This window comes from Colobus angolensis, unplaced genomic scaffold (genome assembly GCF_000951035.1).
Source record: "Colobus angolensis palliatus isolate OR3802 unplaced genomic scaffold, Cang.pa_1.0 Scaffold35, whole genome shotgun sequence".
Taxonomy (NCBI): Eukaryota; Metazoa; Chordata; class Mammalia; order Primates; family Cercopithecidae; genus Colobus; species Colobus angolensis.
This window is the reverse complement of record NW_012116821.1, coordinates 11108272-11133667: the sequence shown is the minus strand read 5'-3', so window position 1 is coordinate 11133667 and position 25396 is coordinate 11108272. Positions and strand designations below refer to the sequence as shown.

Sequence of the window (25396 nt, the reverse complement as noted above, 5' to 3'; positions counted from 1 at the left end):
TGAACCCGGGAGGCGGAGCTTGCAGTGAGCTGAGATCCGGCCACAGCACTCCAGCCTGGGTGACAGAGTGAGACTCCGTCTCAGGAAAAAAAAAAAAAAGAAGAAGTAGAATTCCCCTAGTTTCTTGAAATTGTCTGTCCGTGCTTAAAATTCAAAGGCTACCCTGGTTTATGTTATCTAGTACAGAGAGCTATGTCTAACATATACTCAAGTACATACATTCATTCTCAAGTGTATATCTCACTGACAGTCATCAGCATGTGTAGTGGGTGCTGTGCTGGGCTGCCCTCTAGAGCTGAAGCCCTCATTTCCCAGCTGATGGGTATTGGGAGCAGACAGCTCTCTGATGAGAATCTCTCCAGGCCTCATCCTCAAGTTGAAGATGCACCTCTTCCAAGGTCATACACTCTTTTGGGTTCATCCACATATGACAACCGGTTAATGTAGGTTTATAAAGGCCTGGACCCCTCTCTCCCTCCTGTTAGGACAATGCTGAAGGGCTCACCTAGCTTGAGGGTTCCTGCAGGACTGCCTGACACCTCTGTGATGACTGTATCATAGTTCAAGTCCTCCCTCTGCTGCCTTCATTCGTCACACAGGCAGAGATTTTGAAAGCTCTCCCAGCGAACTTCCAGCACACAAATTTCTATCTCAGAGTCTGCCTCCCAGGGAAGCTGATCTGTGACAACATGTAAGGCATCGCTAATATCCTGTAAATATGCAGTGTGTACAACACAGCCCACAGCTACTCTTCTTCCACTCAGTGTCCTTGCCAGGCTCAACAAACAGTTCAGTTCTCCCCGCCTGAAGTCTGAATCAACTAGAAACAGAACAAGAGTCAACAGATGGAGAACCGAGATCTCAACTTTACTGCTGAATAAGTACACACTTAAGAATGTGGCTTAGTGCTGTGAGTCAGTTAATCTGTGAACTCCCAACCTCTCTCATGTCTAGTCATTGAGAACCCAAGATTCAGTGAAATTTCTCGGCAGGAAGGTCAGAAGAATGGGGAAAGAAGTGTTCCCCTTTCATCTTGGTGGTTTCTTACCCTGGCATATTCTATGCTAGCCTGAGGAAAACTATAAGTCTTGGCTTCTACTTTTGAAGAGGGAACCCAATAACAGCTATCATACTAATTTACATTTATCAAAAGGTGGGACACAAAGTATGTGGGTATTATATTTTATAGTTTCATTAAAGAAGACACATTAATTCATTAACAATTCTACTTGTGTGTACTGTAGTACTAGGCTACACCAAGGGAGTCAAAGAAAACTCTCACTAGACATAATTCAAATTGTTAGAGTATGTATTTTATACTTCACTCCATTAGGTTCACATGTACTTGTCTGATAAACGCATAATTTGGACAACTTAGCATATTCAGGAAAATAACTCCTACAAAAATCACAGAATTTAGAGGGATAAGTAGCAACCAGAGTATTTTTAAGGGAATCTAGTCCCAAAGAAATGCTTTTACAAAATGTCTTCAGTTAATGCCTCACCTAGGTGTGATGTGATTCACTCAGACCAGAGTCTTGATCAAGCTATTCCATTTCACAAGGTCATCGGCTCTACCATTGGGTCATTTGAAGGCTTTGCACACACACACGCATATATACACATCTGTACACACCATATATATATAAGTCTTCAGGATAAGTATGAAATAGATACTAATATCTCAATATGGCAGTTTCTCTGGAAAATGGGTATATATTTTAAACAATAAACCTGTTATTAATATTAAAATGAATCTGGCTATTTTCAGTCTCAATACCATATAACGCAAAGAATACCCGAGCTTTCCAAATGACCAAAATAAACAAGCCTTTCTTCATATTGAGACAATTAACAGAAAAGCATTTCATGTTTTAAACTCCCAATAATTTAACTATGTATGAAGTAATTTGTCCTTAAAAACAACAGAACACAAAACCTAATATTTATATATATATAGAATATGTGGACTTACATCAAACATATTTTCAAAGAAAAACTCAAAAGTCATTTTATGCTAGAGCAACTACACTCCACTTGTGTGGTGTTGTATTAATAAGGAAATTTTCATGGCCATGAAATTTCTTTAGTATATTTAATTTTTTTCTCCTAGAACCTAACAAAGAAAAGGCGAAGAAAGTTTTTCCATTATTTGAATCTACATGCACTTTCAAACTGAGGAAGGTATTTTCTTTTATATGTTATAATAAAAGAATTAGTTGCATGTAAAAAAAAGTATTCTAAAAAGCAGTGACACTTGAAATTGTCCAGGAAATGAACAAAAGGAGTGAAAATGGATCTTAATAGCTTTTAGAGTTAATCACGCTATTCTCAGAGCAGGAGACTTCATCAAATTTATTTTATATAAATCTTTTGAATTCCTTTCACAGTAGTTGTGAATCATAGCAACATCCCTTGAATATTATTTTTCTAACACTTAGGAAAACTTTTAAAACTAACCACCTACAATGATGACTTTTCATATATGAAACTCATTTATGGATTTGTAATAAAAATAAGAGGCAATGCCAGTAACAGACATACAGGGGAGGCAATAAGCACAGGTAAGTATGCCTTAATAATTTTAACAAATAAAGTTACCCAGTTTTCCCAGTACAGTGTGGTTCTACAACAACAGAAGAAAAAAAGAAATCAATCCAAATACTTTATGATGTGTTGCTTGGTATGCCAGAAACAGATACAACAGAAAATTCTAAGAAAACAAAACACATACAAAATAAATAAAGATATTTTGACATGATATAGGCACTACTGTTTCTAAGTTATCTGGTTGTTTGGTTGATAAATTTGGTTATTCAACAATCTACTGTTTGGGTCAGGTGTGGTGGCTCACGCCTGTAATCCTAGCACTTTGGGAGGCCGAGGTGGGAGAATCATTTGAGGTGAGGAGTTCAAGACCAGTCTGGCCTACATGGTGGAACCCCATCTCTACTAAAAATACAAAAATTAGCTGGGCATGGTGGCGTATGCCTATAATCCCAACTACTCAGGAGGCTGAGGCACAAGAATCACTTGAACCCAAGTGGTGGAGGTTGCAGGGGGCCAAGATCACACCACTGCACTCCAGCCTGGGCGACACAGTGAGACTCCATCTCACACAAAAAAAGTATCTACGGTTTGTCTTATTTTCTCCCTTGCTGAGCAAAACAAGTGTTCTGTAAGAAAAGTGACTCATCAACAAATCCAACATGTCTGCTAAAAATGACGCTCTCCTGCAGGATTGTTTTATGTAGAAAGAGCAGCACAGCCTTCTTGCTTTACTCACATCCAGGTCTCTAGCTTGGCTTTCTGACTTTTCTGCCTTCCCAACCATGCTGCTGAGATTTTCCTGTGTGCTAATCAGCACGGTGAATATTATCATGTAAGGTAGTGCTAAGGAAAGGAAGCAGTGGTGGACACAAGGCAAGCACTAAGTACTCGGGGAATAAATATGCCCTGTGCCAACTGGGAGGAGGGCTGCTGAGCAGTTACTGGTCCAAGTCAAAAACAGCCAACCAGCAAGGGGCAGAGGAGGCCGAGATCCCCCACCAGGAACACCAGCGGATGTTTCTATGTCTGTTCTGAAAGGTGAGACCCTGCCGATCTTCACGTGCATGAACTTCCGCAGGGGACGTGGAAAGACTAAGGAAATTAACATTCACTGCATACCTACTATAAGTCAAGCAACAGGCAACACACTTTATATATTAATATATGTGTAATATAGATGTTTTAATTACTAGGGATCACAGGTGAACATATAAAAATGGCTTATGGAGATATGTGACAGATATTAAGATTCAGGATTACTTTTGGAAAAAAAAAAACTTTTCAAGAATTAGGTATAACAGAATTAGGTTCTCAATATAGGATTTAGCGAGATAATCACAAAGAAGCTGGGCATTTTCTCCTTAATCCTTTCTAAAGGATGATGCATTTTCACAACCTTCATTCTAGAGCACCCTCTGCTGGGAACACTGCCACAAAATGTTTGATTTCTTTAGGATTCTTTTCTCCCCAAATGCTAACAATTCACTTTAAAACAGAGCTTTGTGGGTTTTTTTTTTTGTCCAACAGAACCTGACAATTTCAACCCTGCCATGAAACTGTCCTTCAAGTAAAGCCTCACAGTCTATATTAAATAATTGGCATCTCTGTCCATCAAAGCCCAGTGCCAGCTATTTCATGTTACACCCCAGGGGCCCAAGGGAGCTCTTGTTCCTGAGCCCAGCATTTTGGACATGTGCAGGAGGGACTGAGTGTAGGAAGCTTCCTGAGGTCCTTGGCTGTAAGTGAGGAGGGCAGTGAACACAGCTTGTACTTCCAGGACAGAGTAACCCAGGGATATGCCTTCCCCTGGAGCAAGAGGTACCCAGGAAGCTACTAGGAAGACAGCTGGCCTCGAGTCATCTTGAAAGGTCCCTGATGAAAAAGGGTGGAGGAAGGAAAGGCAGGGAAGTCTGAATCTCGAGGGAATGCTTCTAGGATCAAAAGCTTTGGGGGCAGGCAGGTGGTGCAAAAGAGCAGCCAGAGAGTTTATAACCCACATCAGGGAACAGCAAAGTACAGAGGTTCCTAAAATAGAGGGGCTCTCTCTAAAAAAGGATGGCATAAGGAGAGCTGGAATCTGGACACACATCCTCACTGTAAGCAGTCAAGAGAGGCCAACAAACAATCACCAACAAACAATTCCCAATAAGCAAAACTCCCATTTCTCTTGTCTTACTCCTCCTCCCTGTGTGGCTACTGGGAAAACTAACAGGATGAATATGCAAGGAGAGGGGCTTGGCAAACTTGAGCTGGGTAGAGGGTGAAAGCATGTAAATTGGAGAGAGCAATATTTTGTTTTGGACTGCAATGAACCTTTAATAGCAGGTCCAATACCCGTAAGTGTCCACAAAGCAAGGAGTTCTGCCGGGTTGAAAGCAGTCATCCCGGGAAGACACGCTGTCACAGCGTGACGGAGGACAACAGTGGGGAAACTAAAGCTGCTTCCTGATTGGAACTTCCTGAGATCTGCCTGATCAAGGCAAGACAGACCTGTCCATGCAGGAAGGCAGAGGAGGTATCTGTGAAGAAGGAAGATGAGTCACGAGGAGATAGCATCTAGGATATAAAGAGAAGTTCTCAGTGAACTTGGACTGCGGCAGTCGAAGGGGAGGTGGATGGCAGCAAGCCAGAGAAATCTGCACACGTCCATAAGCACATCCAGTCTCTGCCCACAGGGTTCCTCCACCCACACCCACACCCACAAAGCCTGCATCCTGCCCTGTGTCCTGCTTCTCTCACACCCAGCAGCTAAGTTCTCTCCCAGGAGGCTAAGAGATGCTGTGATAAATCCTCCGTCCAGTTTCAGAGCTGAAAAAGCCCTGGAGGAAACAAAGGAAATGACCTTGAACAGATTAATTTGCCCAAGGCCACAGACAGAACTAGAATAAAAATTTCTGTTCCAGTACACTCCTCTCACTCTAACATTGGCTCTCTCATCATAGACACTGTAAAATGCATTATCTAAATACTAGGTTCTATGACTGTACTAAAAGTAAGTACTTTTATAATAAAAGCAACAATTAAATAAAAGCAACAATTGCAGCACATGCCTTTGGTACATGGTTATAAAGAGGACTACAGCTGAGCACGGTGGCTCATGCCTGTAATTCCAGCACTTTGGAGACCAAGATGGGCGGATCACTTGAGGTCAGGAGTTTGAGACCACCCTGGCCAACATGGTAAAATCCTGTCTCTACTAAAAATACAAAACTTAGCCAGGAATTGTGGCATGAGCCTGTAATCTCAGCTACTCGGGAGGCTGAGGAGAGAGAATTGCTTGAACTTGGGAAGCAGAGGTTGCAGTGAGCCGAAATCACGCCACTGCACTCCGGCCTGGGTGACAGAGTGAGATTCCATTTATTGCTTTTCTTTAAGATGCAAATCACTAAATAAAGGCTGTTAAGAAACTGCTTCATTTCCAGTGAATAGCCTGAGTGCTAATGTGTCCACCAGTCATGGGTGCTTCTGGTCCAGCTAGTTCTACAGTACACCTGCTTCTTGGACTCCCCTGGCTTTATCACACTTCTTGAAGGACATAAGAATTCCCACCTCAAGATTTTTTTCATGATCTAGATTTTTCTGAGTGAAGACTTGGAACTAGACCATCAATTCAGGTTGCTTCTGAGGCGTCACACCAGCAGAACTCTAGAGTTCATGTTTAAGTGACAAGAGTACTCCTCCATGTAGCCAGATGGTCCTTTTGCTCAGAAGGAGATCATACACAGCTGGGTTGGGAAAGGAGGAAGGAAGCAGCACTCACCTAGCCAGCCAGACCTGCCTGACCAGCCCTGGCAACTGGTGGGATGACACCAGTCACAACAAGACCACCCAAGTTCTGGAACACTGTTTGAGGGAAGTCTACGCCCACTTTTTGGTTACGGACCCCACTAAGTTTTCTTACAGACTTCCTCTGCATAATTCACTAAATAGGGCCCTGATCCAATAAAGATCAAATATAAAGGACTCACTTTATATTGCTCCTTTAGTTTTTTTTTTTTTTTTTTAACAACTTCACTTATTACTTCTGTAGAGATGCATCCCTTTATTTATTGCTATTCTTTAAAGTCATTACTCTTAGGCTGGGCATGGTGGCTCACGCCTATAATCCCAGCACTTTGGGAGGCTGAGGCTGGCAGATCACCTGAGATCAGGAGTTTGAGACCAGCCTGGCCAACATGGTGAAACCCTGTCTCCACTAAAAATACAAACATTATCCTGGCGTGGTGGTCCACGCCTGTGTAATCCCAGCTACTCGCGAGGGTGAGGCAGGAAAATTGCTTGAACCCGGGAGGCGGAGGTTGGAGTGAGCCGAGATTGAGCCACCGCACTCTAGCCTGGGTGACAGAGCAAGATTCCATCTCAAAAAAAAAAAAATTAATTAAAAATAAAGTTATTACTCAATTTTTGTGTGCCCTTTCCTCTTGATCAGGGAAACAGTGTACATAGTGGTTAAGAAGATACAGGCTGTGGCCCTAACAGACCCAGCAGGCAGTTCCAGCATGGACTTGCAAGATAATTACCCTAGTAGGTATTTTATTTTCTTTATGCATTCTTTCCTTCTCAAACTGTAGTAAAGATTATATCAGATGAGTAATGCAGAGTGTACATCTATTGAAAGAATGGTAGAAGAATCATCTAACCTATTTAAATTTGCTTTTCTATTTGTCTAGCTAGCAGAAGTGACTATACATATGTTTAATGCATGTGATCTATTTCCACTCTATTTGTAAACACTAGCTGCTCACAGCAGCATTACTCATAACAGTACTGTGGAAAGCAACCCTAGTGCCCAAGGATGAATGGATAAACAAATGGTGGCACACACATACACTGGAATATTGTTCAGCGTTAAAAAGGAGGGAAACTAACACACGCTACAAGATGGCTGAAGCTTGAAGATGTTATGCCAAATGAAGTAAGCCAGTCACAAAAAGACAAACACTGTAAGATGACATGTATATGAGGTACCCAGAGCAGTCAAATACAAAGGGACAGAAAGTAGAATGGTGGCTGCCAGGTGATGGCAATGGTGGGTGGAGAGGGGTGGGGTAAATGGAGAGTTATTGTTCACAAGGTGGAGTTTCCGTTTTGCAAGATGAGAAAGTTCTGAGGATCAATGATAACAGTTGTACAACAATGTCAATGAACTTAATGCCACTGAACTTGTAAGTTCACCTAAAGTACACTTCACTTAAGTACAACTTGTAAGTTGTACACTTAAAAATGGTTACAATGGTCAATTTTATGAGATTACACATCACCTAATATTTTGGTAGCATATTTATCTTAATTGTATTTCACTCAGATGAAGGTAAAAAATGTATATTATTTTATATCTATGGTATGCAGAAGCCCTATGTATGAGGAGAAGATGTAGTAGATAGAAAACTTAGCAAAAACAATCTCCAAATAGATCTCAGAAAAGCCATTAAAAACAAATATGTGAGAAAAAAGACAATAGTAAATGCACAAGAAAAGCTGGCAGAGTGGGAAGTTAGATCGGAAAGAAAAGGCATAAAAAACAAACACATTTTAAGGTAACAAAATGTCCTACAAATTTATTTTTAACACGTTCTACTAAAATCTGGCAAACTTTTTCTATAAAGGTCTAGACAGTCCATATTTTCAGCTCTGTGAGCCATACGGACTTCTGTGGCAATTACTCAACTCTGCAGTTATAATTTGAAAGCAGGTAAAAATGGGTGTGGTTGTGCTGCAAAAAAACTCCATTTACAAAAACAGGCAGCAGGCCAGATCCAGCCCAGTGACAGTTTGTTATTGACCCTGGTCTAGAAAACCCAAATAAATAAAAGGACAATTTGGAATACAGAAGATCAATTCCCATGGAATAATATACCATAGATTCCTGTTTTGTCCCCCAACGAAGTAGACCTAGGAACAAAAGTTAAAATGGAAAATGTGCCTTTCCTAACAAACTGCTAACTGTTTTTCAATAGAAGAGGTGTCTCGATGAGCTAAAAAGTTTGTAGTACATTCCTCACTCCCACTAAAAATGGAATACAATCCACCCATATTAAAACATTCAGAGTGCTTCTCTAACAAGAAATATTTCTTAGCACACAGGAATGAACTAACCAGAGTCAAAATTTTACTCCAAGTACCCCTAAGTTTCTTCACAGCTGATTCTCAAAATACAGACTAAATTCTAGGCCAGTAACTTAAAAACCTATCACACTTCAAGAGGTTGGTCCCTGTCAAGACCCCCAAGAAATACATGAATATTGATGAGAAAATGTCTAAAAGATACTTATTTTAATGTAAAAACAAGTGAACAATATGCATGAAAAGAGCACAGTTGTGTAAAAAAGGGAAAGACACACACACTGTCTTTTCCCATATTCTCACTTGTACGTACAAAGAAAATGTGTGGAAGGCTACGACACTCACCTCTGAGAAGCAGGATTCTGAGTTTTGAAAGGTTCATGTTTTACCTTACTAGGTACTTTTACAGTTTTTACTATAAGTAAAATTACCTTTTTACCCTCAAAGTATTACTTTTAATATTAAGAGTAATAGGTTGAGACTGTAGTTAAAAGCCTTATCACCTCCATTATTAAGAGTCAATCTGAATACCAATATTTTTAACAAAAGAATATTCACTCATGGGACTTCTACCATCCATAAAAGTCACCACATAATAAGAATATTTCTACACACATCCACAAAACACAGTCTTTGAGGGTAAAATTTCACAGCTATACAATACCTCAGCTCCACCCATCCATTTAGGTTCATCAGGAAACTCAGCACACAAAGTATCTTCTGACTGATCGGTTCCCAAGACATGGTAGTAGAGCTTTTGGTGGAGATTGGTGGATGTCTCTGTGCCTGAAGGAGTTAAAAATGTACACTGAAATGCACTTGGTAATTTTAAGAAAATCAATTCCACCCATATTGCAGAATGCTAGAAACATTTAAAAAGTTAAGTAGCTGGCTGCAGGATGCAAGGTTAACATACAGAAATCAATTACTTTCCTATATACCAGCAATGAACAAGTAGATTTTGAAATTAAAAACAATACATTAGCACCTCCAAAAACGAAATACTTAGGTATAAATCTAACAAAATGTGTGTAAGATCTATCTAAGGAAAACTGCAAAATTCTGATGAAAGAAGTAGAAGAACTAAATAAATGAAGAGCTAGTCCATGCTCATGGCTAGGAAGACTCAATATTGTCAATGTATCACTTCTTCCCATTTTTGTCTATGGATTTAATGAAATCCCAAAATCTCAGAAACATATTTTGTGGATTGACAAACTGATTCTAAAGTTTATATGCAAAGGCAAAATACACTGACTAGCCTACACAATACAGAAGGAGAACAAAGTTGGAGGACTGGCACCGAACTTCAAGATTTATTATAAAGCTACAGTGATCAAGATAATGTGGTATTAGCAAAACAACAGAAAAACAGATCAATGGAACAGAAGAGAGAGCCCAGTAGCCTTTTTAAAAAACGGTGCTGGGACAATCAGACATCCACAGGCAAAAATATGAATCCAGACAAGATCTTACACCCTTCACAGAAATTAACTCAAAATGGATCACAGACCTGAATGTAAAACATAAAACTATAAAATTCCTAAATATTACAAAGAACTCAGCAATAAGAAAACAAAAATCCGATTAAAAACTAGGCCAAAGGCCTTGACAAACATCTGACCAAAGATACACAGATGGCAAATAATCATATGGAAAGATGCTCCACATTATATATCATTAGGGAAATGCAAATTAAAACAATCAGATATGGCCAGGCATGGTGGCTCACACTTGTAATCCCAGCACTTTGGGAGGCCAAGGCAGGTGGATCACCTGAGGTCAGGAGTTCGAGATCAGCCTGACCAACATGGTGAAATCCCGTCTCTACTAAAAAAAAAAAAAACATTAGCCAGGTGTGGTGGCATGCACCTGTAGTCCCAGCTATTTGGGAGTCTGAGATAGGAGAATTGCTTGAACCCAGAAGACAGAGGTTGCCATGAGCCAAGATCACACCACTGCACTCCAGCTTGGGTGACAGAGTGAGACTCCATCTCAAAAAAAAAAAAAAAAAATCAGATATAACTACACACCTGTAAGAATGACCAGAATTCAGAACCCCAGAAGCACCAAACGCTGTCCAGGGTGTGGAACAAGAGGAACTCTCATTCATTGCTGGCGGGAATGCAAAATGGTCTAGCCACTCTGGAAGAGTTTTGGAGGATTCTTATAAAACTGAACAGACTCTTAACAACATGATCCCACAATCATGCTCCTTTACCAAAGGAGTTGAAAACTTGTGTCCAAAGACCTGCATACAGATTTTTTATAGAAGTTTTATTCATAAGTGCCAAAACTTGGAAGCAACTGAGCATTCTTTCTGTAGGTGAATGGATACACTGTGGCACATTCAAACAATGATTATTCAACACTAAAAAGAAAGGAGCCATCAAGCCGTGAAAAGGCATGTAGGGAACCTAAATGTATTATTAGTAAGTGAAAAAAGCCTTTCTGAAAAGGCTATATACTGTCTAATTCCAACTACAGTATGTTCTGGAAAGACAAAACTATAAAGACAGTAAAAAGATCAGTGACTGCCAAAGATTGGGGTGAGAAAGGAATGAATCGTTGGAACACAAAGGATTTTTAGGACAAGCGAAACTACTCTGTATGATACTACAACACTGGATACATGTCGCTATACATTTGTTCAAACCTACAGAATGTACAACACCAAAATCAAACCCTAAAGTAAACTATGAACTTGGGTGATAATGATGTGTCAATGTAGATTTGCCAATGAAACACAAATGTACCACTCTGGTGGGGGATGTTCACAATAAGAGAGGTTATGAATATGTGGGGGCAGGAGGTACATGAGAAGTCTCCGTATTTTCTTCTCAATTTTGCTTTTAAAACTGTTCTACAAACTAAACTTTACTTTTTAAAAAGTTAAGTATCGGCCAGGCACAGTGGCTCACGCCTGTAAGCCCAGCACTTTGGGAGGCCAAGGCGGGAGGATCACAAGGTCAGAAGTTCAAGACCAACATGGCTAATATGGCGAAACCCCGTCTCTACCAAATATACAAAAAAAATTAGCTGGGCGTGGCACTAACTAGTCCTAGTTACTCAGGAGGCTAAGGCAGAAGAATCGCTTGAACCTGGAAGGTAGAGGTTGCAGTGAGCTGAGATCACGCCACTGCACTCCAGCCTGAGTGACAGAGCAAGACTCCATCTCAAAAAAAAAAAAAGGTTAGATATGGGTTGACTATCGAACTGAAAGTAATTAACTCATATTTGCTGATTTTGGAGACTTCTTTGAGGCTGAACTTCTTTTTTTTCATGATGATGATGATGTACCAAGCTTTCAGGGCAAGGGAGGGAAAAAGGTAAGATAATACCATAATGTAAAACAAGCTTTATGGCACTTAAGCAATTGTCATTGAGCTTTCAGGGACACTGGTAAGAAGCACATGGTAGGAATTGCTTAGCTTCATTTCTAAGGGTCCCATCAGTCTGAGAGGCTACTGAGATCCTAACAAGAGGGAAGCAAAATTACAGCTGGAAGATGTGTTGGCTTTCTTTTTAGCTATCGCAATTACTAATTATTATTATTTTGTGCCACTGAAAGCTGATGGTAAATAATGACTTTTGGTTTTTACAAGTTAACGTAATAATGTTCTCTAACATGAATTGGCGAGTTATACTTTTTTGTCTCCCAGAACATGGAAATAACTAACATTTTCTAACTCTGGGGCACTCTTAACACAGGCAGCTAATTTCGTTTCCAGAGCACAGATGTCTTTCTTTAGCCAACATCTTTGAATAAAAAGCCTACTTTTAGCTCCTCTTGTAATTCATTGGTGAATTTATAAAAAAGGTCTTGATGTAGCCTAATCAAAAAGCAGAAAAAGCTAAACATAGCCAACAGATGAAAAGCACTATAGTCTTATTTCCAATTCAACTGCGGGGGAAAAAAACAGAAAAGAAAGCAAGGATATTTAAAGATGACAAAGATACAGCAAGTCATGATAAGGGGACGACATGTACAGCAGAAAGCACTAGAGTAGCTGTGCTTCTTGCCAGACCCCAGTCCTCAAGAAAATTACTGAGCCTTCGCGCCCAAGCTCCTAATCTCTAACACAGGGATTGTAAAACTCACCTGTAAAGACCAACTAACATAACAAGAAAATGCTACATACCACATTGAAATGTGGGGTAGCAAAAGGAAGAAAATGACACATTGTACCAGTAAGGGACAAGGTACATAGCCCTTCCTGTCTGGGAAAATTAGAAGTGAAGGAGCAAAGAAGGAGGGGATCTTTGAACACAACAGGATCTTTGTGCAGTTAAAGAGGAGAACAATAAAGGTGTGTCCAGGAAGTAACAAGGAGAAAAGCATGAAGATAAATGCCAACAGGTGACCTATAATTTCTGATCAGAGAAGAATATGCGATTACTACAGTAGTAAAATTTTATAATCACTCAACATCATCAAATAGTTTGGTTCAGTTTAAAAATTCATCTTCTCCATAATCTCCTTAGGAGATATAACACATCTATAAGGGACTGATTGATTGTAATAATGATCCCAATTTTCCACAGTTCCTTGTATCTATTTCTCCACATTGAAAAGGTGATGGCCCTCTGGCTTGCTTTAGCCAACAGAATGCAGCAAAGGTGACGTGCCAGGAGCAAGCCTAGTCATTAAGAAGGCTGTGTCGTTCAGCTCCCCATCTTGTAATTCTACTGAGGTGCCATGTGAGCAAGCCCAGGCTAGTGTGCTAGTCGTCCCAGCTGAGGCCCCAGATATATAAAAGAGCCAAGCCAAGATGAACCAACTGACCTGCAGCTGACCACAGATACATGTTAGAACTCAGCCAAGCCCAAAAGAACTAGCTGGCCAACCCACAGGCTCATAGCAAAAATAAATGGTTGCTATTCTAAGCCACTACATTTTGGTGTGGTCTATCACACAGCAAAGCCAACTGATACAACACCCTTTGAGGAAACATGGTTCTGGACCACACAACCTCTATGCAGGGTTTAGCGTCTCTTTTCAGCCACTTGAAGTCACACTTCATTTTGTGAAAAATGTGCTTCATCTGAAGTCTTCGCTCACCATCACTTTTTCCATCCTGTTGGGGGTATGAGTTGTAGAACATTCCCTTCCCATCATGGGTCCAGGCCATACAGCTGAACTTGACTCTTTCAAGCACATCTGGAAGCTCTTTGGCACCATCAACTTTCATGAACTTGATTGTCACCCAGTCTGAGCCACTGGCACTCAGACCATAGGCAAAATATTCACCATCTTCGCTGAACGCATAACCTATGGGACACAGGAGAAATCATCCAATGACAACCACAGGAACACAACTCCACTGCCCTCTATGCCATCTGACAAAGCTCTCCTCCACAACACGGAAGTAGAATGTGGCAACAAAAGGGATAGGAATTTGGTAGTGAGGAATCCTGGGGGCTCAGCCCAAGTTTTACAAGAATTACCCTTATAACCTTAGACAAGCTTCCTAACCTCTCCACGTCTTAATTTGTCTATAAAATGAAATATTAGATTATATGCCTACTAAAATGCTTTCATTTTGAAATTTTTATAATGCAATAGGCAGCTCAGTTAAAAGCAGAGCTCATCTGAGACTTCTGTCATATTTTATTTATACTCTAAAGGGAATAAGGAGAAAAAGGAAACTGCTTTTAGAGTAATGACTGAATTTTGACACATACCATATAATAGAACCAAATTGGAGCCATTAGGTAATTTGGGGGATTGATTCCAAACTATCTAAAATCTCTTGTTACAGCCTCATTTTCGGAGCATTACCTGTGCACAAGGATTAATGTCCACACTGTCTGACCATCACAGGCCCCAGTAAATAAAGCCTGAGGGTTTGCAGTGAAGGTGCCCAGTGTGCACATTCCACAAGAAAGTGTGAAAGGGAAAGCAACATGTCTAGACTGTCGTACCATGTACAATCCTTTAGGGCCCTGGTGGAATGTTCTAATCACTATGGAATGTTTCCTGGCAAATACTTGTGTTTCATATTAGCTGCTTCAATTATAAAGTATGTAAAGCATTTGATACAATACCTCCTATTGAAGACTCTGACACCAGAGATTTCCTCTTAGGCTGTTTGCTAAATGTTATTTGGGACTGAAAATTTTAAGAAGCTCAACTATTATTAGAGGTTTCCTATTCTTTTACATGGAATTTTAATTAATGAGGAATTAGTTTAAAATTTCACAGAACCTACTCATTAACCATTGTAAGTCCTATAAAGTATCTAGGCTCATATGTATGTAAATGCAGAAAAGAGTCTAGAAGGTGACAGGAAGAAGAAACACATTCACCTTTTATTCTACATAGCACTGGAGTGTTTGAATTGTATACGTGTGTGTGTGTGTATATATATATATCAGAAAATTATCAGAAAAATTGAAATTAAACATTTTGATTTGAAATGTATGTTTAGGCCGGGCACAGTGGCTCAAGCCTGTAACCCCAGCACTTTGGGAGGCCGAGACGGGCGGATCACAAGGTCAGGAGATAGAGACCATCCTGGCTAACACGGTGAAACCCTGTCTCTACTAAAAAATACAAAACACTAGCCAGGCAAGGTGGCAGGCGCCTGTAGTCCCAGCTACTCAGGAGGCTGAGGCAGGAGAATGGCGTAAACCCGGGAGGCGGAGCTTGAGGTGAGCTGCGATCCGGCCACTGCACTCCAGCCTGGGCGACAGAGCGAGACTCCGTCTCAAAAAAAAAAAAAAGAAAGAAAAGAAATGTATGTTTAAAAATCATATACTATAAAAAGAATCTGAATGTTTACTCCTTTTGTGATAATTTCCCTATAATACCGCTCTTAGAAAACTCAATGACTGCTTGAGGCAGGTCTCATGCCTAATTTATCTTCTCACCCATCGAGGCTTTGTCCATGGCAAACGTTCCATAAAGAAGTCACTGGAAGAATGCATTATCGGGGTGGGAGTTAAGACCCTGTCCCTCTGATGGGTTGCAAGATAGATCCTTGTGGAAACTAAATGAATTCCTATATGGGATATGTTACTTCAACAGAACCTGTGTATTAAATTCACTGAAAACTACACGGTCAGATTCATGGAAGAATCTGAGCCGGCTGACGTCTTATTTTCAATATTGGTTCGATAAAGGATCATTGTTTATATACACAGCCTATTCAGAGGGAGGGGAGGGTGGACCACTGAATGACTGGATCATGGTTAGAAGTGTTCGTATAAAAGGGTCCTTGCACAGGTCTGATGGAACGGGACTCTATAGCTCCCATCTTATTGATTACAGAGGACTTCAATGTCTCAATTTCTCAATTCTAGAGGGCCATAACTAATCATATGGTTTTTTCCTACAAAACCAGAAGATACTACAGGGGAAAGGCTGAGCCAACGTCATCTAGGACATTATCACTGTAGAGTTTACAATTATTAAAACACAGAACTGGAGAATAACTTAGTTCCTTACTCTAGAACTCTGCTTACTGCACAAACCTGGGATAATCTTCTCTATGGCCTGTGGAGGAGGTTATCTTAGGGGCAGAGTTAAGTAGCAGATGTACAGCAACTGTGGATAAACTTAGTCTTTAAATCTGCATCTTCAGGGAACAGGACACCCAGCTGTTCAATTTCTACAAGATTTGTGTGTTTTTACTTGTAATTCTGACATGCTGACAATTAACTAGATTTTTAAAACCCTGATCGCTTCCTTCCCAAGAGGGAAACTGATCTGATAAACATTCTTTCCTGTTTAATATTCATAGTTGGAGCATTCTTTGTACAGCTTAAATTTCTTATGAAAGATGACTTATTTTTTTCTAATCACAGGTATGTCTCAGGGATGTTACAGGAAATGATGATGATACTTCAAGATTCCAGGAGCCTTAGAAGCTAATTTGGGTCCAGTGTGAATTATTCTCCAGTTCTGCTTCATGCCATCAGAGTGGAAAAGAGGAATGTGACTATTCATGTATTCTAAATATACTGTGCAAAAATTAGCTTTCCTGATATTGTATGTGCATCTGTTCTACAATATGGTCCACACCCTGCCTGGTATTTCAGAGGTAAAGCAACTGCACTAACTTCAGAGCTCCAAGTGAGGGTCTTGTATGTTCCACGGGCCTCTCTGTATAGCACTTACCTCGGAGTGCCACTGTGCCATCATCAGATAGTATGTTGGGGTCCAAGAACACTCTGGCTTCACCCTCTAAGGAATCCTGTACATATAATACTCGCTGATTCTGCAAACCTGTATTGTAAAAATAAAAATACCTGGAGAACAGAGATGGTCTTTATTTAGCTGTGGAGTTTTCTATTTGTGGAGTAAAACCAAACACACACAAGCAAAAACCAAAACCCTACAAAGGTATAACTGTAACCTGGCCATCACAGGGACGTGGGGACATAGGTGAAAGGGCCCATCATTTCTCTCCACCTAGAGCTTGTTAACGGAACTGCTTTCCATATTCAAATCATGTACTGTAATTCTGCACATTAGCTAAGTAGAGACAAATAAAGACCATTTTATGTGTTAAAATAAAAACTGATATTCAAATAAAGCAGTAACTTTTTATTTTAAATGAAGAAGAAAGCAGACTTTTCTAAAATCAAATTCTGGTTATTTTCCTTAGCGAGGCTGCTAGGGTGGAAGGTCAGCACACTTTCTCTGTAAAGGGCAAGACTGCAAATATTTCAGGCTCTGTGAGCCATACAGTCTGTCACTATAATACTCAAGCCTGCAGCTGCAGCACAAAAGCAGCCATGGACAATACGTAAACCGATAAGCATGGCTGTATCCCAATCAGACCTTATTTATGAAAACAGGTAGGCGGGCAGGGTTTGGTAGGCAGACTCTACTTTGCTGATCTCTGTGTAAGAATGGCAGAGGGCTGAAGAAAGTCTAAAGTAAATGTGTGATAGTGGCTCCAAACAGATTTAATAAAAGATCAAGAAAACGTGTGTAAGTGGGTGTTAACGGGACAGGAACAAGAGAAGTGAATTCACCCATTTCACCATTCTTTGATGGAAGAAATACACAGAATTAAATGTTTCCAAGTAGTATACATCAAAGATAATTAAATTTGGAGGCAAACAAACCTCCACTGCTGTCTATGAATCATCCTGTCTCACCAATTACTACCCATAAGACAACAACAATTTCCTATAATCTAGATTTCTTTATATGACCTATCTCTACTAAATTTCTTAACCATTATTTTAACAATTCGGACAATATGTAATAGATCAAAAATATTATTCTCATATTCAGACATAGAAATTAATTCCTTATAATGAATTAATCTTATACAAGGACAAGTTATCTGGAATTTGTATTTTACAATTTAAGCATTTACTTTGAAAATAAAAAGGAAATTCAGTAAAAGCAGTCTCACCGTTTTCCTTTCTTGAAGTGGCAACTATACTTGGGATAATCATATAGTTCAGTCATTCTCTCTTTGTATAAACCTCTGATGGGACACTGCTCAAGAAATGGCACAGTAATCTTATTCTGGGCCTCCACAAAGGCCTGTGGAGAAATTAAAATGGACAAAGCAAGTCAAATATAAAATTTTCCATGTGAAATGTTATCCACTAACATGTATCAGAAAAAGCACACTCTGTCTCTCAGCCAGTGCCTCTTCTCTCATTACCAGCCTCTCTCACCTCCTTACTCTTCTTCATACCTGCCCAGCTCCTGCCAAGTGGCTGATTAATACATAGTAACGACCAGGGCTTACATGGCACTAATTCAGCTAATGCTTACAGGGCAAGTATTATCTTATTTAGAACTCACAATAATCCTATGGAGAAGGTCCTTTTATTAGGCCAACTTTACAGATGGGGAAACTGAGGTTTGGAGTGGCTAAAAAGTTGCCTGACTTCATACAGCTAGGAAGTGGCAGATGGCAGAATTGGCTCCCAGATCCACGCTCCTAATACACTATACTGTAGCTCAGATCACACACCACCAATAATCTGCATTTACATAGTGCCATGGTTCCGGGCTTCTCATTCAGCAGCTGGCCATCCCAAGACAAGCTAGAGTTAAAAAGAAAAAGTTAGGGATACCCAGGTGCTATTTTATCAATTTTGGTTTTGACTTGCTAAGACCGACTACCATGTTAATTTCAATCAGAGAACTTTGCTAAAATTTGCAACCAAAGAACACTGAAAAAACATTGGAGGCTGGGAGCAATGGCTCATGCCTGTAATCCCAGCACTTTGGAAAGTTGAGGTGGGTGGATCACTTGAGGTCAGAAGATCAAGACCACCCTGACCAGCATGGCAAAACCCCGTCTCTAGTAAAAATAAAAAATTTGTTGGGCGTGGTGGTGGATACCTGTAATTCCAGCTACTCAGGTGGCTGAGGCACAAAAATTGCTTGAATCTGGGAGGTGGAGGCTGCAGTGAGCCAAGATTGTGCCACTGCACTCCAGCCTGGGTGACACAGGGAGATTCTGTCTTAAAACACACACACACAAACAAAAAATACCAGAAACAAGTGGCACTGCAGAAGAGTATCGGCAACATGCTTTATAAGAAAGGCAAGAGATGGCCGTCAGGAAATACTGGCAGCGAAGGCAGGAAAAGGAGCTTTTACAAAAGATAAGTTGTATCCAAGCACAGTCTGTTTGTAACTAACCAGTTAAAAAGTTGACAATACTATATAAAAACTTGGCCAGTAGTAATTCACATCTGACTATTAGCAAGAAACGAAACAAGAACATTGTATCAGCTTTAAATTCAATAGAAGATTTCATCAGATGTCTATAAATAAGTAAATCATCAGAGAAAAACTTAAGGAAATTAAGACCATAATATATTTTGAATGGCAGGCAAAAATGCATTATTATCAGAGTCCACTTTTGGACATATCATCAAGCTCTAAGGGCCCATCCAAGCTCAAAATGGTCTTCAAATGTGCAACAATGCTTTGGGTTCCCCTACAAAAACCACCAATATCGCTCTGGAGAACCATGATTTTGTGGTGAGACAAACTGTTCCAAAAATCATTGATTATGATGCATTTAAAAATAAGAGACAAGGGGTGTAAAGTATGAATACAGTAATTAACATTTTTGCAAGAGGCCCAGTTCAAGAAAAAACTGTTACAGGTCACATTTCTGATTTCATATAAACAGAAAATAAAATTTACTGAGTCCCATAGAAATACAATTCTGACTATCACTAGGGATTGGCAATCTTTGCCCTGGCCCACTTTCCTGCAGCTCTGGAGATCAGAATGGTTTCTATGTTTTTAAAGAGCTGGGGGGAAAAACCAACATTACGGGGCTTGCAACATTTAAAATATTTACTATGTGGCCCTTTACAGGAAGTTTGCTGACTGCACTTTCCCTCATTAAAAACATCAAGGAGGAAATTGGATTTTGTTTTTTAGTTATAAAATCAATGCCTATCTGAGAAACCACTCGGGGGAGCATTTTGGAGATCACAAAGTGTGTCCAAAAGCACTACGTCATTTTACAGTGGAAGAAAACACCATGCCTACTTCACAGATATGGAGATGGAGGCAAGTGGTATTAAAGTCCCCTGGTTAAGGTCATGCAGTGAGTTAGCAAAATTACTCAGAGACTGAAAAAGGAGGTGGAGATGAAGCAGATCCACCTAGGAAAGAAGGGAGACGCAATCTGCGCCTTCTATGATTTTCTTCTGCGTGAACTGGGCTGTGCTGGGTAGGAACATCAGGGAGCTGGAGCATCCACATGGACTAAACACAAATCTTGTGTGTGTTTACACTGATCGTGGCATTGTGGATGGATGAGTGACAAGTCCAAGCTAAAATCCCTGTCATCACGGATCTCATTCTACTGGGGACACACCCACAAAAAGCCAGAGGGTTGCAGAATGGTTGATTCTTTTTTTTTTTTATTTTTTATTTTTTATTATACTTTAAGTTCTAGGGTACATGTGCATAACGTGCAGGTTTGTTACATATGTATACTTGTGCAATGTTGGTGTGCTGCACCCATCAACTCGTCAGCACCCATCAATTCATCATTTATATCAGGTATAACTCCCCAATGCGATCCCTCCCCCCTCCCCCCTCCCCATGATAAGCCCAGTGTGTGATGTTCCCCTTCCCGAGTCCAAGTGATCTCATTGTTCAGTTCCCACCTATGAGTGAGAACATGCGGTGTTTGGTTTTCTCTTCTTGTGATAGTTTGCTAAGAATGATGGTTTCCAGCTGCATCCATGTCCCTACAAAGGACGCAAACTCATCCTTTTTTATGGCTGCATAGTATTCCATGGTGTATATGTGCCACATTTTCTTAATCCAGTCTGTCACAGATGGACATTTGGGTTGATTCCAAGTCTTTGCTATTGTGAATAGTGCCGCAATAAACATACGTGTGCATGTGTCTTTGTAGTAGAATAATTTATAATCCTTTGGGTATATACCCAGTAGTGGGATGGCTGGGTCATATGGTACATCTAGTTCTAGATCCTTGAGGAATCGCCATACTGTTTTCCATAATGGTTGAACTAGTTTACAATCCCACCAACAGTGTAAAAGTGTTCCTATTTCTCCACATCCTCTCCAACACTTGTTGTTTCCTGATTTTTTAATGATGGCCATTCTAACTGGTGTGAGATGGTATCTCATTGTGGTTTTGATTTGCATTTCTCTGATGGCGAGTGATGATGAGCATTTTTTCATGTGTCTGTTGGCTGTATGAATGTCTTCTTTTGAGAAATGTCTGTTCATATCCTTTGCCCACTTTTTGATGGGGTTGTTTGTTTTTTTCTTGTATATTTGTTTGAGTTCTTTGTAGATTCTGGATATTAGCCCTTTGTCAGACGAGTAGATTGCAAAAATTTTCTCCCATTCTGTAGGTTGCCTGTTCACTCTGATGGTAGTTTCTTTTGCTGTGCAGAAGCTCTTTAGTTTAATGAGATCCCATTTGTCAATTTTGGCTTTTGCTGCCGTTGCTTTTGGTGTTTTAGACATGAAGTCCTTGCCCATGCCTATGTCCTGAATGGTACTACCTAGATTTTCTTCTAGGGTTTTTATGGTATTAGGTCTAACATTTAAGTCTCTAATCCATCTTGAATTAATCGTCGTATAAGGAGTAAGGAAAGGATCCAGTTTCAGCTAAGGACATGTACACAGGGTAATCAGCAGAGCAATGCTGCTTGCTACCCAAAGTGTCAACTACAGATCAGTATTGGCCTGAACTGTTTGCTACCAGCCTACAATGAGAAGAGTACGAAAAACAAGAGTGAGTGCTGAAAACCTCGATGGCAATTTGACATTACTATAGCATCTTCATTATATTTTGGAAAAACCTCCATCCACAAATGGTTTGGAAATTTACAAACCAGCCATTCCTTGCAGATCTTGAAAATCACTGGGAAAGAAGGCACCTAATTAAGCAGGGTGGTCACAAAAGGCCTTCTGAGGAGGTTTGAAACTGAGGTCTGAGAGGGAACAGTGACGCAAGGTGGGGCAGAATGTTTCGGGCAGAGGAAACAGCAGGTGTGGGAGTCCTGGCTCCCACAGAGGGAACAGCTTGGCAGGTGTGAAGAAGAGTAAAGACGTGAATGAGGCTGGGAATGAGCTGAGGCCAGAGGACCAAAATGAGCTACAGCAGGTGGCACCTGGTGGGCAGATAGGACGTTTCAATCTCTCATCAAAGTGCAAATAAGCCATGATTGGGTAAAGAGATTTACTTTTTTGAAAGATTACTGTGCTTTGGACGGAGAACAGACTATAGGGGAGCAAAAGTGGAGACAGAGACAGGCCAGTTAGGAGGCTGGGACAGTGGTTTGGGTGAGAGACAAGGCCGAGAGGAATGGTTGGTCTCTAAAAGGGGTGGGAACAACTATTATAATGGGAGTGGAGACAGAAAAAACAGGCACAGCACATGTTAGTTTGCAGTTTTGGTGGCTATTTCTCAGAGGGCCTCACCAGAACGTTCTAGTCAGAGCACTAAGAAGAATTCCACTCTGAGATCCCAACATGCTGAGGGTCTTGGTTGGCCCCTGCCCTTCCACTGAGGGATTCTCTAAGGAGACCACCATGAAGATATCATTTTCCTGATCCTTCTGATTTGCATCAGGCTGCACGTAGGCCCACAGTGAGTCCAAGGGTCAGAGGCTGCTCAACAGATTGCTCAGTTCATTTTCTTTGGAAAAGCAGAATTGTGTTCTCCAGCTGTTTCTCTATTTTGCTTTGCTTCTTTTACATGTCTCATAGTATAATTACAACTACTGCAACAGAATTCATCTCACCCTGAAGCAGACACATTGGCTTTTCACATATAAAATTTTCATAAAACTGTTATTCCAGGCATAAAAATGCTACCAAATAATTCTAGGATTAGTAACATCCAATTCTGTCACCTCCTACCCACAAATATTAGCTAATTACTTTAAATAGACCATTACTTAAAGACTGAACTCTTCTAAATCAAATATCTACAGTTAAAACCAAAGAGTGTCCGAAATCCTACAAGTCTCAAGTTCCTTCGTAACACATCTTTATAACTCGGGCAAATCATTTTCATGAAGGTGGTAGAAAATTTCTGTGAAGAAGCTTTGTTAAATTTAGGGTTTCATAAATGCCAATAATATTTCTGATATTTTAACCAGGAAAATACCTTCTTGGTCATTTTTGTATTTAACAGGTATACCATCTTGGTTGATCTAAAAATTAGAAAAAAAATTGGGAAAAAGGGAGAAAAAGAATAAAAATTTAAAAAAAGAAAATGGAAGAGTTCCATGGTGATAAGGAAGCAGGGTGAGGAAAACTCAAATTCCTTGTTGTTCAAGGAGTTTCAGTACCCGCAGTCTCATTCTAGGATGTATTAAAATAACTGAAATATGAAAGCCCCAATGCATGCAGATGAGCTGCTAAAGAGAGGTAACAGTTTAGATTTTAAATCCACAGATGAATCTGAACACATTTTCCTAGGAAAGAGTAGCTGCTCAAAACTAAGAAATCTTACTTCTATCTCATTTGCCTTGACTATTAGAGAGCTTAAAAGCAAAGCAAAGCTTCAGTTATGCAAGATCATTAAGTTCTAGAGATCTGCTGTACAACACTGTACCTACAGTTAGCAATACTATATTGTGCACAGAAAAATCTGTTACAAGGGTGGCCGTCATGTGAAGTGTTCTTACTGCAATTAAAAAAAGAAAAAGAAAAGCTATCTGGCAAAGGGTGGCTTAATTTGGGAGCCGAGATTCCTTTGCTCCTACCTAATGTCTTCAGAAGAATTTCTTCAAACTGCCCTCATGTACTCTATTTTAATACACAAAATACTGCAGTCCTACAAAATAAGCCAGGCACAGAAAGATGAATACCTCATGCTCTCACTTATATATCTTATTTAAAAGAGTCAAACTCACAGAAGCAGTAAAATGGTATTTACCAGAGGCGGGGGTTGGCGGAGATGCTGGTAAAGGACACAGAGTTTCAGCTAGACAGGAGAAGTAAGTTCAAGAGATCTACTGTACAACATAGTAACTACCTGAAAATTGCTAAGAGGGATTTTAAGTGTTCTCACCACAAAAAAAAAGGACGTGAGGTAATGCATATGGCAAATAGCTTGATTTAGCCATTTCATAATTTCTACATATATCAAAATAACATGCTGCACACCTAAATATATATAATTTTCACTTGTCAATTTAAAAAATTGACTTATGAAATACATTAGGCTCATTTACTGATTGCTCCATATCTGAATATATAATTCTAACTTTTCCCTTTCTAAATGGAAGTGTAAATTAAAAATACTGTTCACTTAAAAAATACTCATCTTTTTACAATTCTTACATAAATGAATAAAAATTATGCCTAGAGTTGCTAAATAAATATTTATACAAAACACTACAATGTGCACCACAATGATTAACAAGATGAATGAAAGACAAAGATATGTGCTAGAGGAGAACAAATAAAGGGGAAGCTACTTCCAGGACAGGGCAGGGTGGGCTGGGGCAAGTGCCGTCGGCAGGCAGGCAAGATGACCAGGGACTTCCAGGTAGAGACTGGCTCAGGCCCGGGTATCAACCTCCCCTCTTCTGAAATACCAATGAAAACTAGGAATGGTGCTATCTACATCCCACAAGCTTTGAGGAGTATCTGATACAAATAACAAATATAGGACTTAGTTAAGCAACTATCAGGGGCTTCTGGAGAAAGTGGGAAAAACCGTAATTCCAGCTTAAGAGAAAAGTGGGGGCAGGACACTTGGATCCCCTCTCACTTTAGCAGAATTTGGAATTTGGAAATGACTCTCCAAGTACAGGGACAGCCCCATCAGAAAGCAGCCTAGAGGCGGAAGAGCTCACCCTGAGGCTGTAGGACTTAGGGCCAGGAGGGCAGGACAGTCAACGTAGGTCATAACCCCAAAAGAGAATTAGATGCAGCTGCTTTTCAGGAAACAGGTCCAGAAGTGGAAACTATAAAAGATTGGAATAATGTACTTTCCAAGGCTAATATCTATGCCAAGGAATCTCTACCACTTAAAAAAAAAAAAAAAAATGAGTGCTCGTAATTTTCCAGGACTTACTGAATGTTTACAAAAATTAGCAGCCCATCAGACAATAAAGGGTGAAACTTAAGCCCCAGAAAGAAAAACTTGTTCAGGTCACAGTTTTTACCACAATGCCATTAACCTCACCCCATGAAGTGCTTTCTTTTCCTGGCCCACAAGCACCCACCTGCTCATTCTCAAGCTGGAGAAATATTCTCGTTCAGTCAGTGAGAGTCCAAAATCCTTTGGGCTCAACTTTAACATAAAAATCCCAGAGTGGGCCCATCTCTTCTCCC

The 25396-nt window shown here is 40.1% G+C and overlaps 1 protein-coding gene across 1 annotated transcript in view; it reads right to left on the bottom strand.

Annotated features, from left to right (window-relative positions):
* Nucleotides 1-25396, bottom strand: part of PREP (prolyl endopeptidase) — a 134653-nt gene that overhangs the window by 89769 nt on the left and 19488 nt on the right. The window contains exons 3-6 of the mRNA XM_011952868.1: nt 17988-18121; nt 16736-16866; nt 13676-13885; nt 9278-9399 (exon numbers count right to left, since the gene is read on the bottom strand). Coding sequence (XP_011808258.1) covers nt 9278-9399; nt 13676-13885; nt 16736-16866; nt 17988-18121 — 597 coding nt within the window. The remainder of the gene's footprint in view (nt 1-9277; nt 9400-13675; nt 13886-16735; nt 16867-17987; nt 18122-25396) is intronic.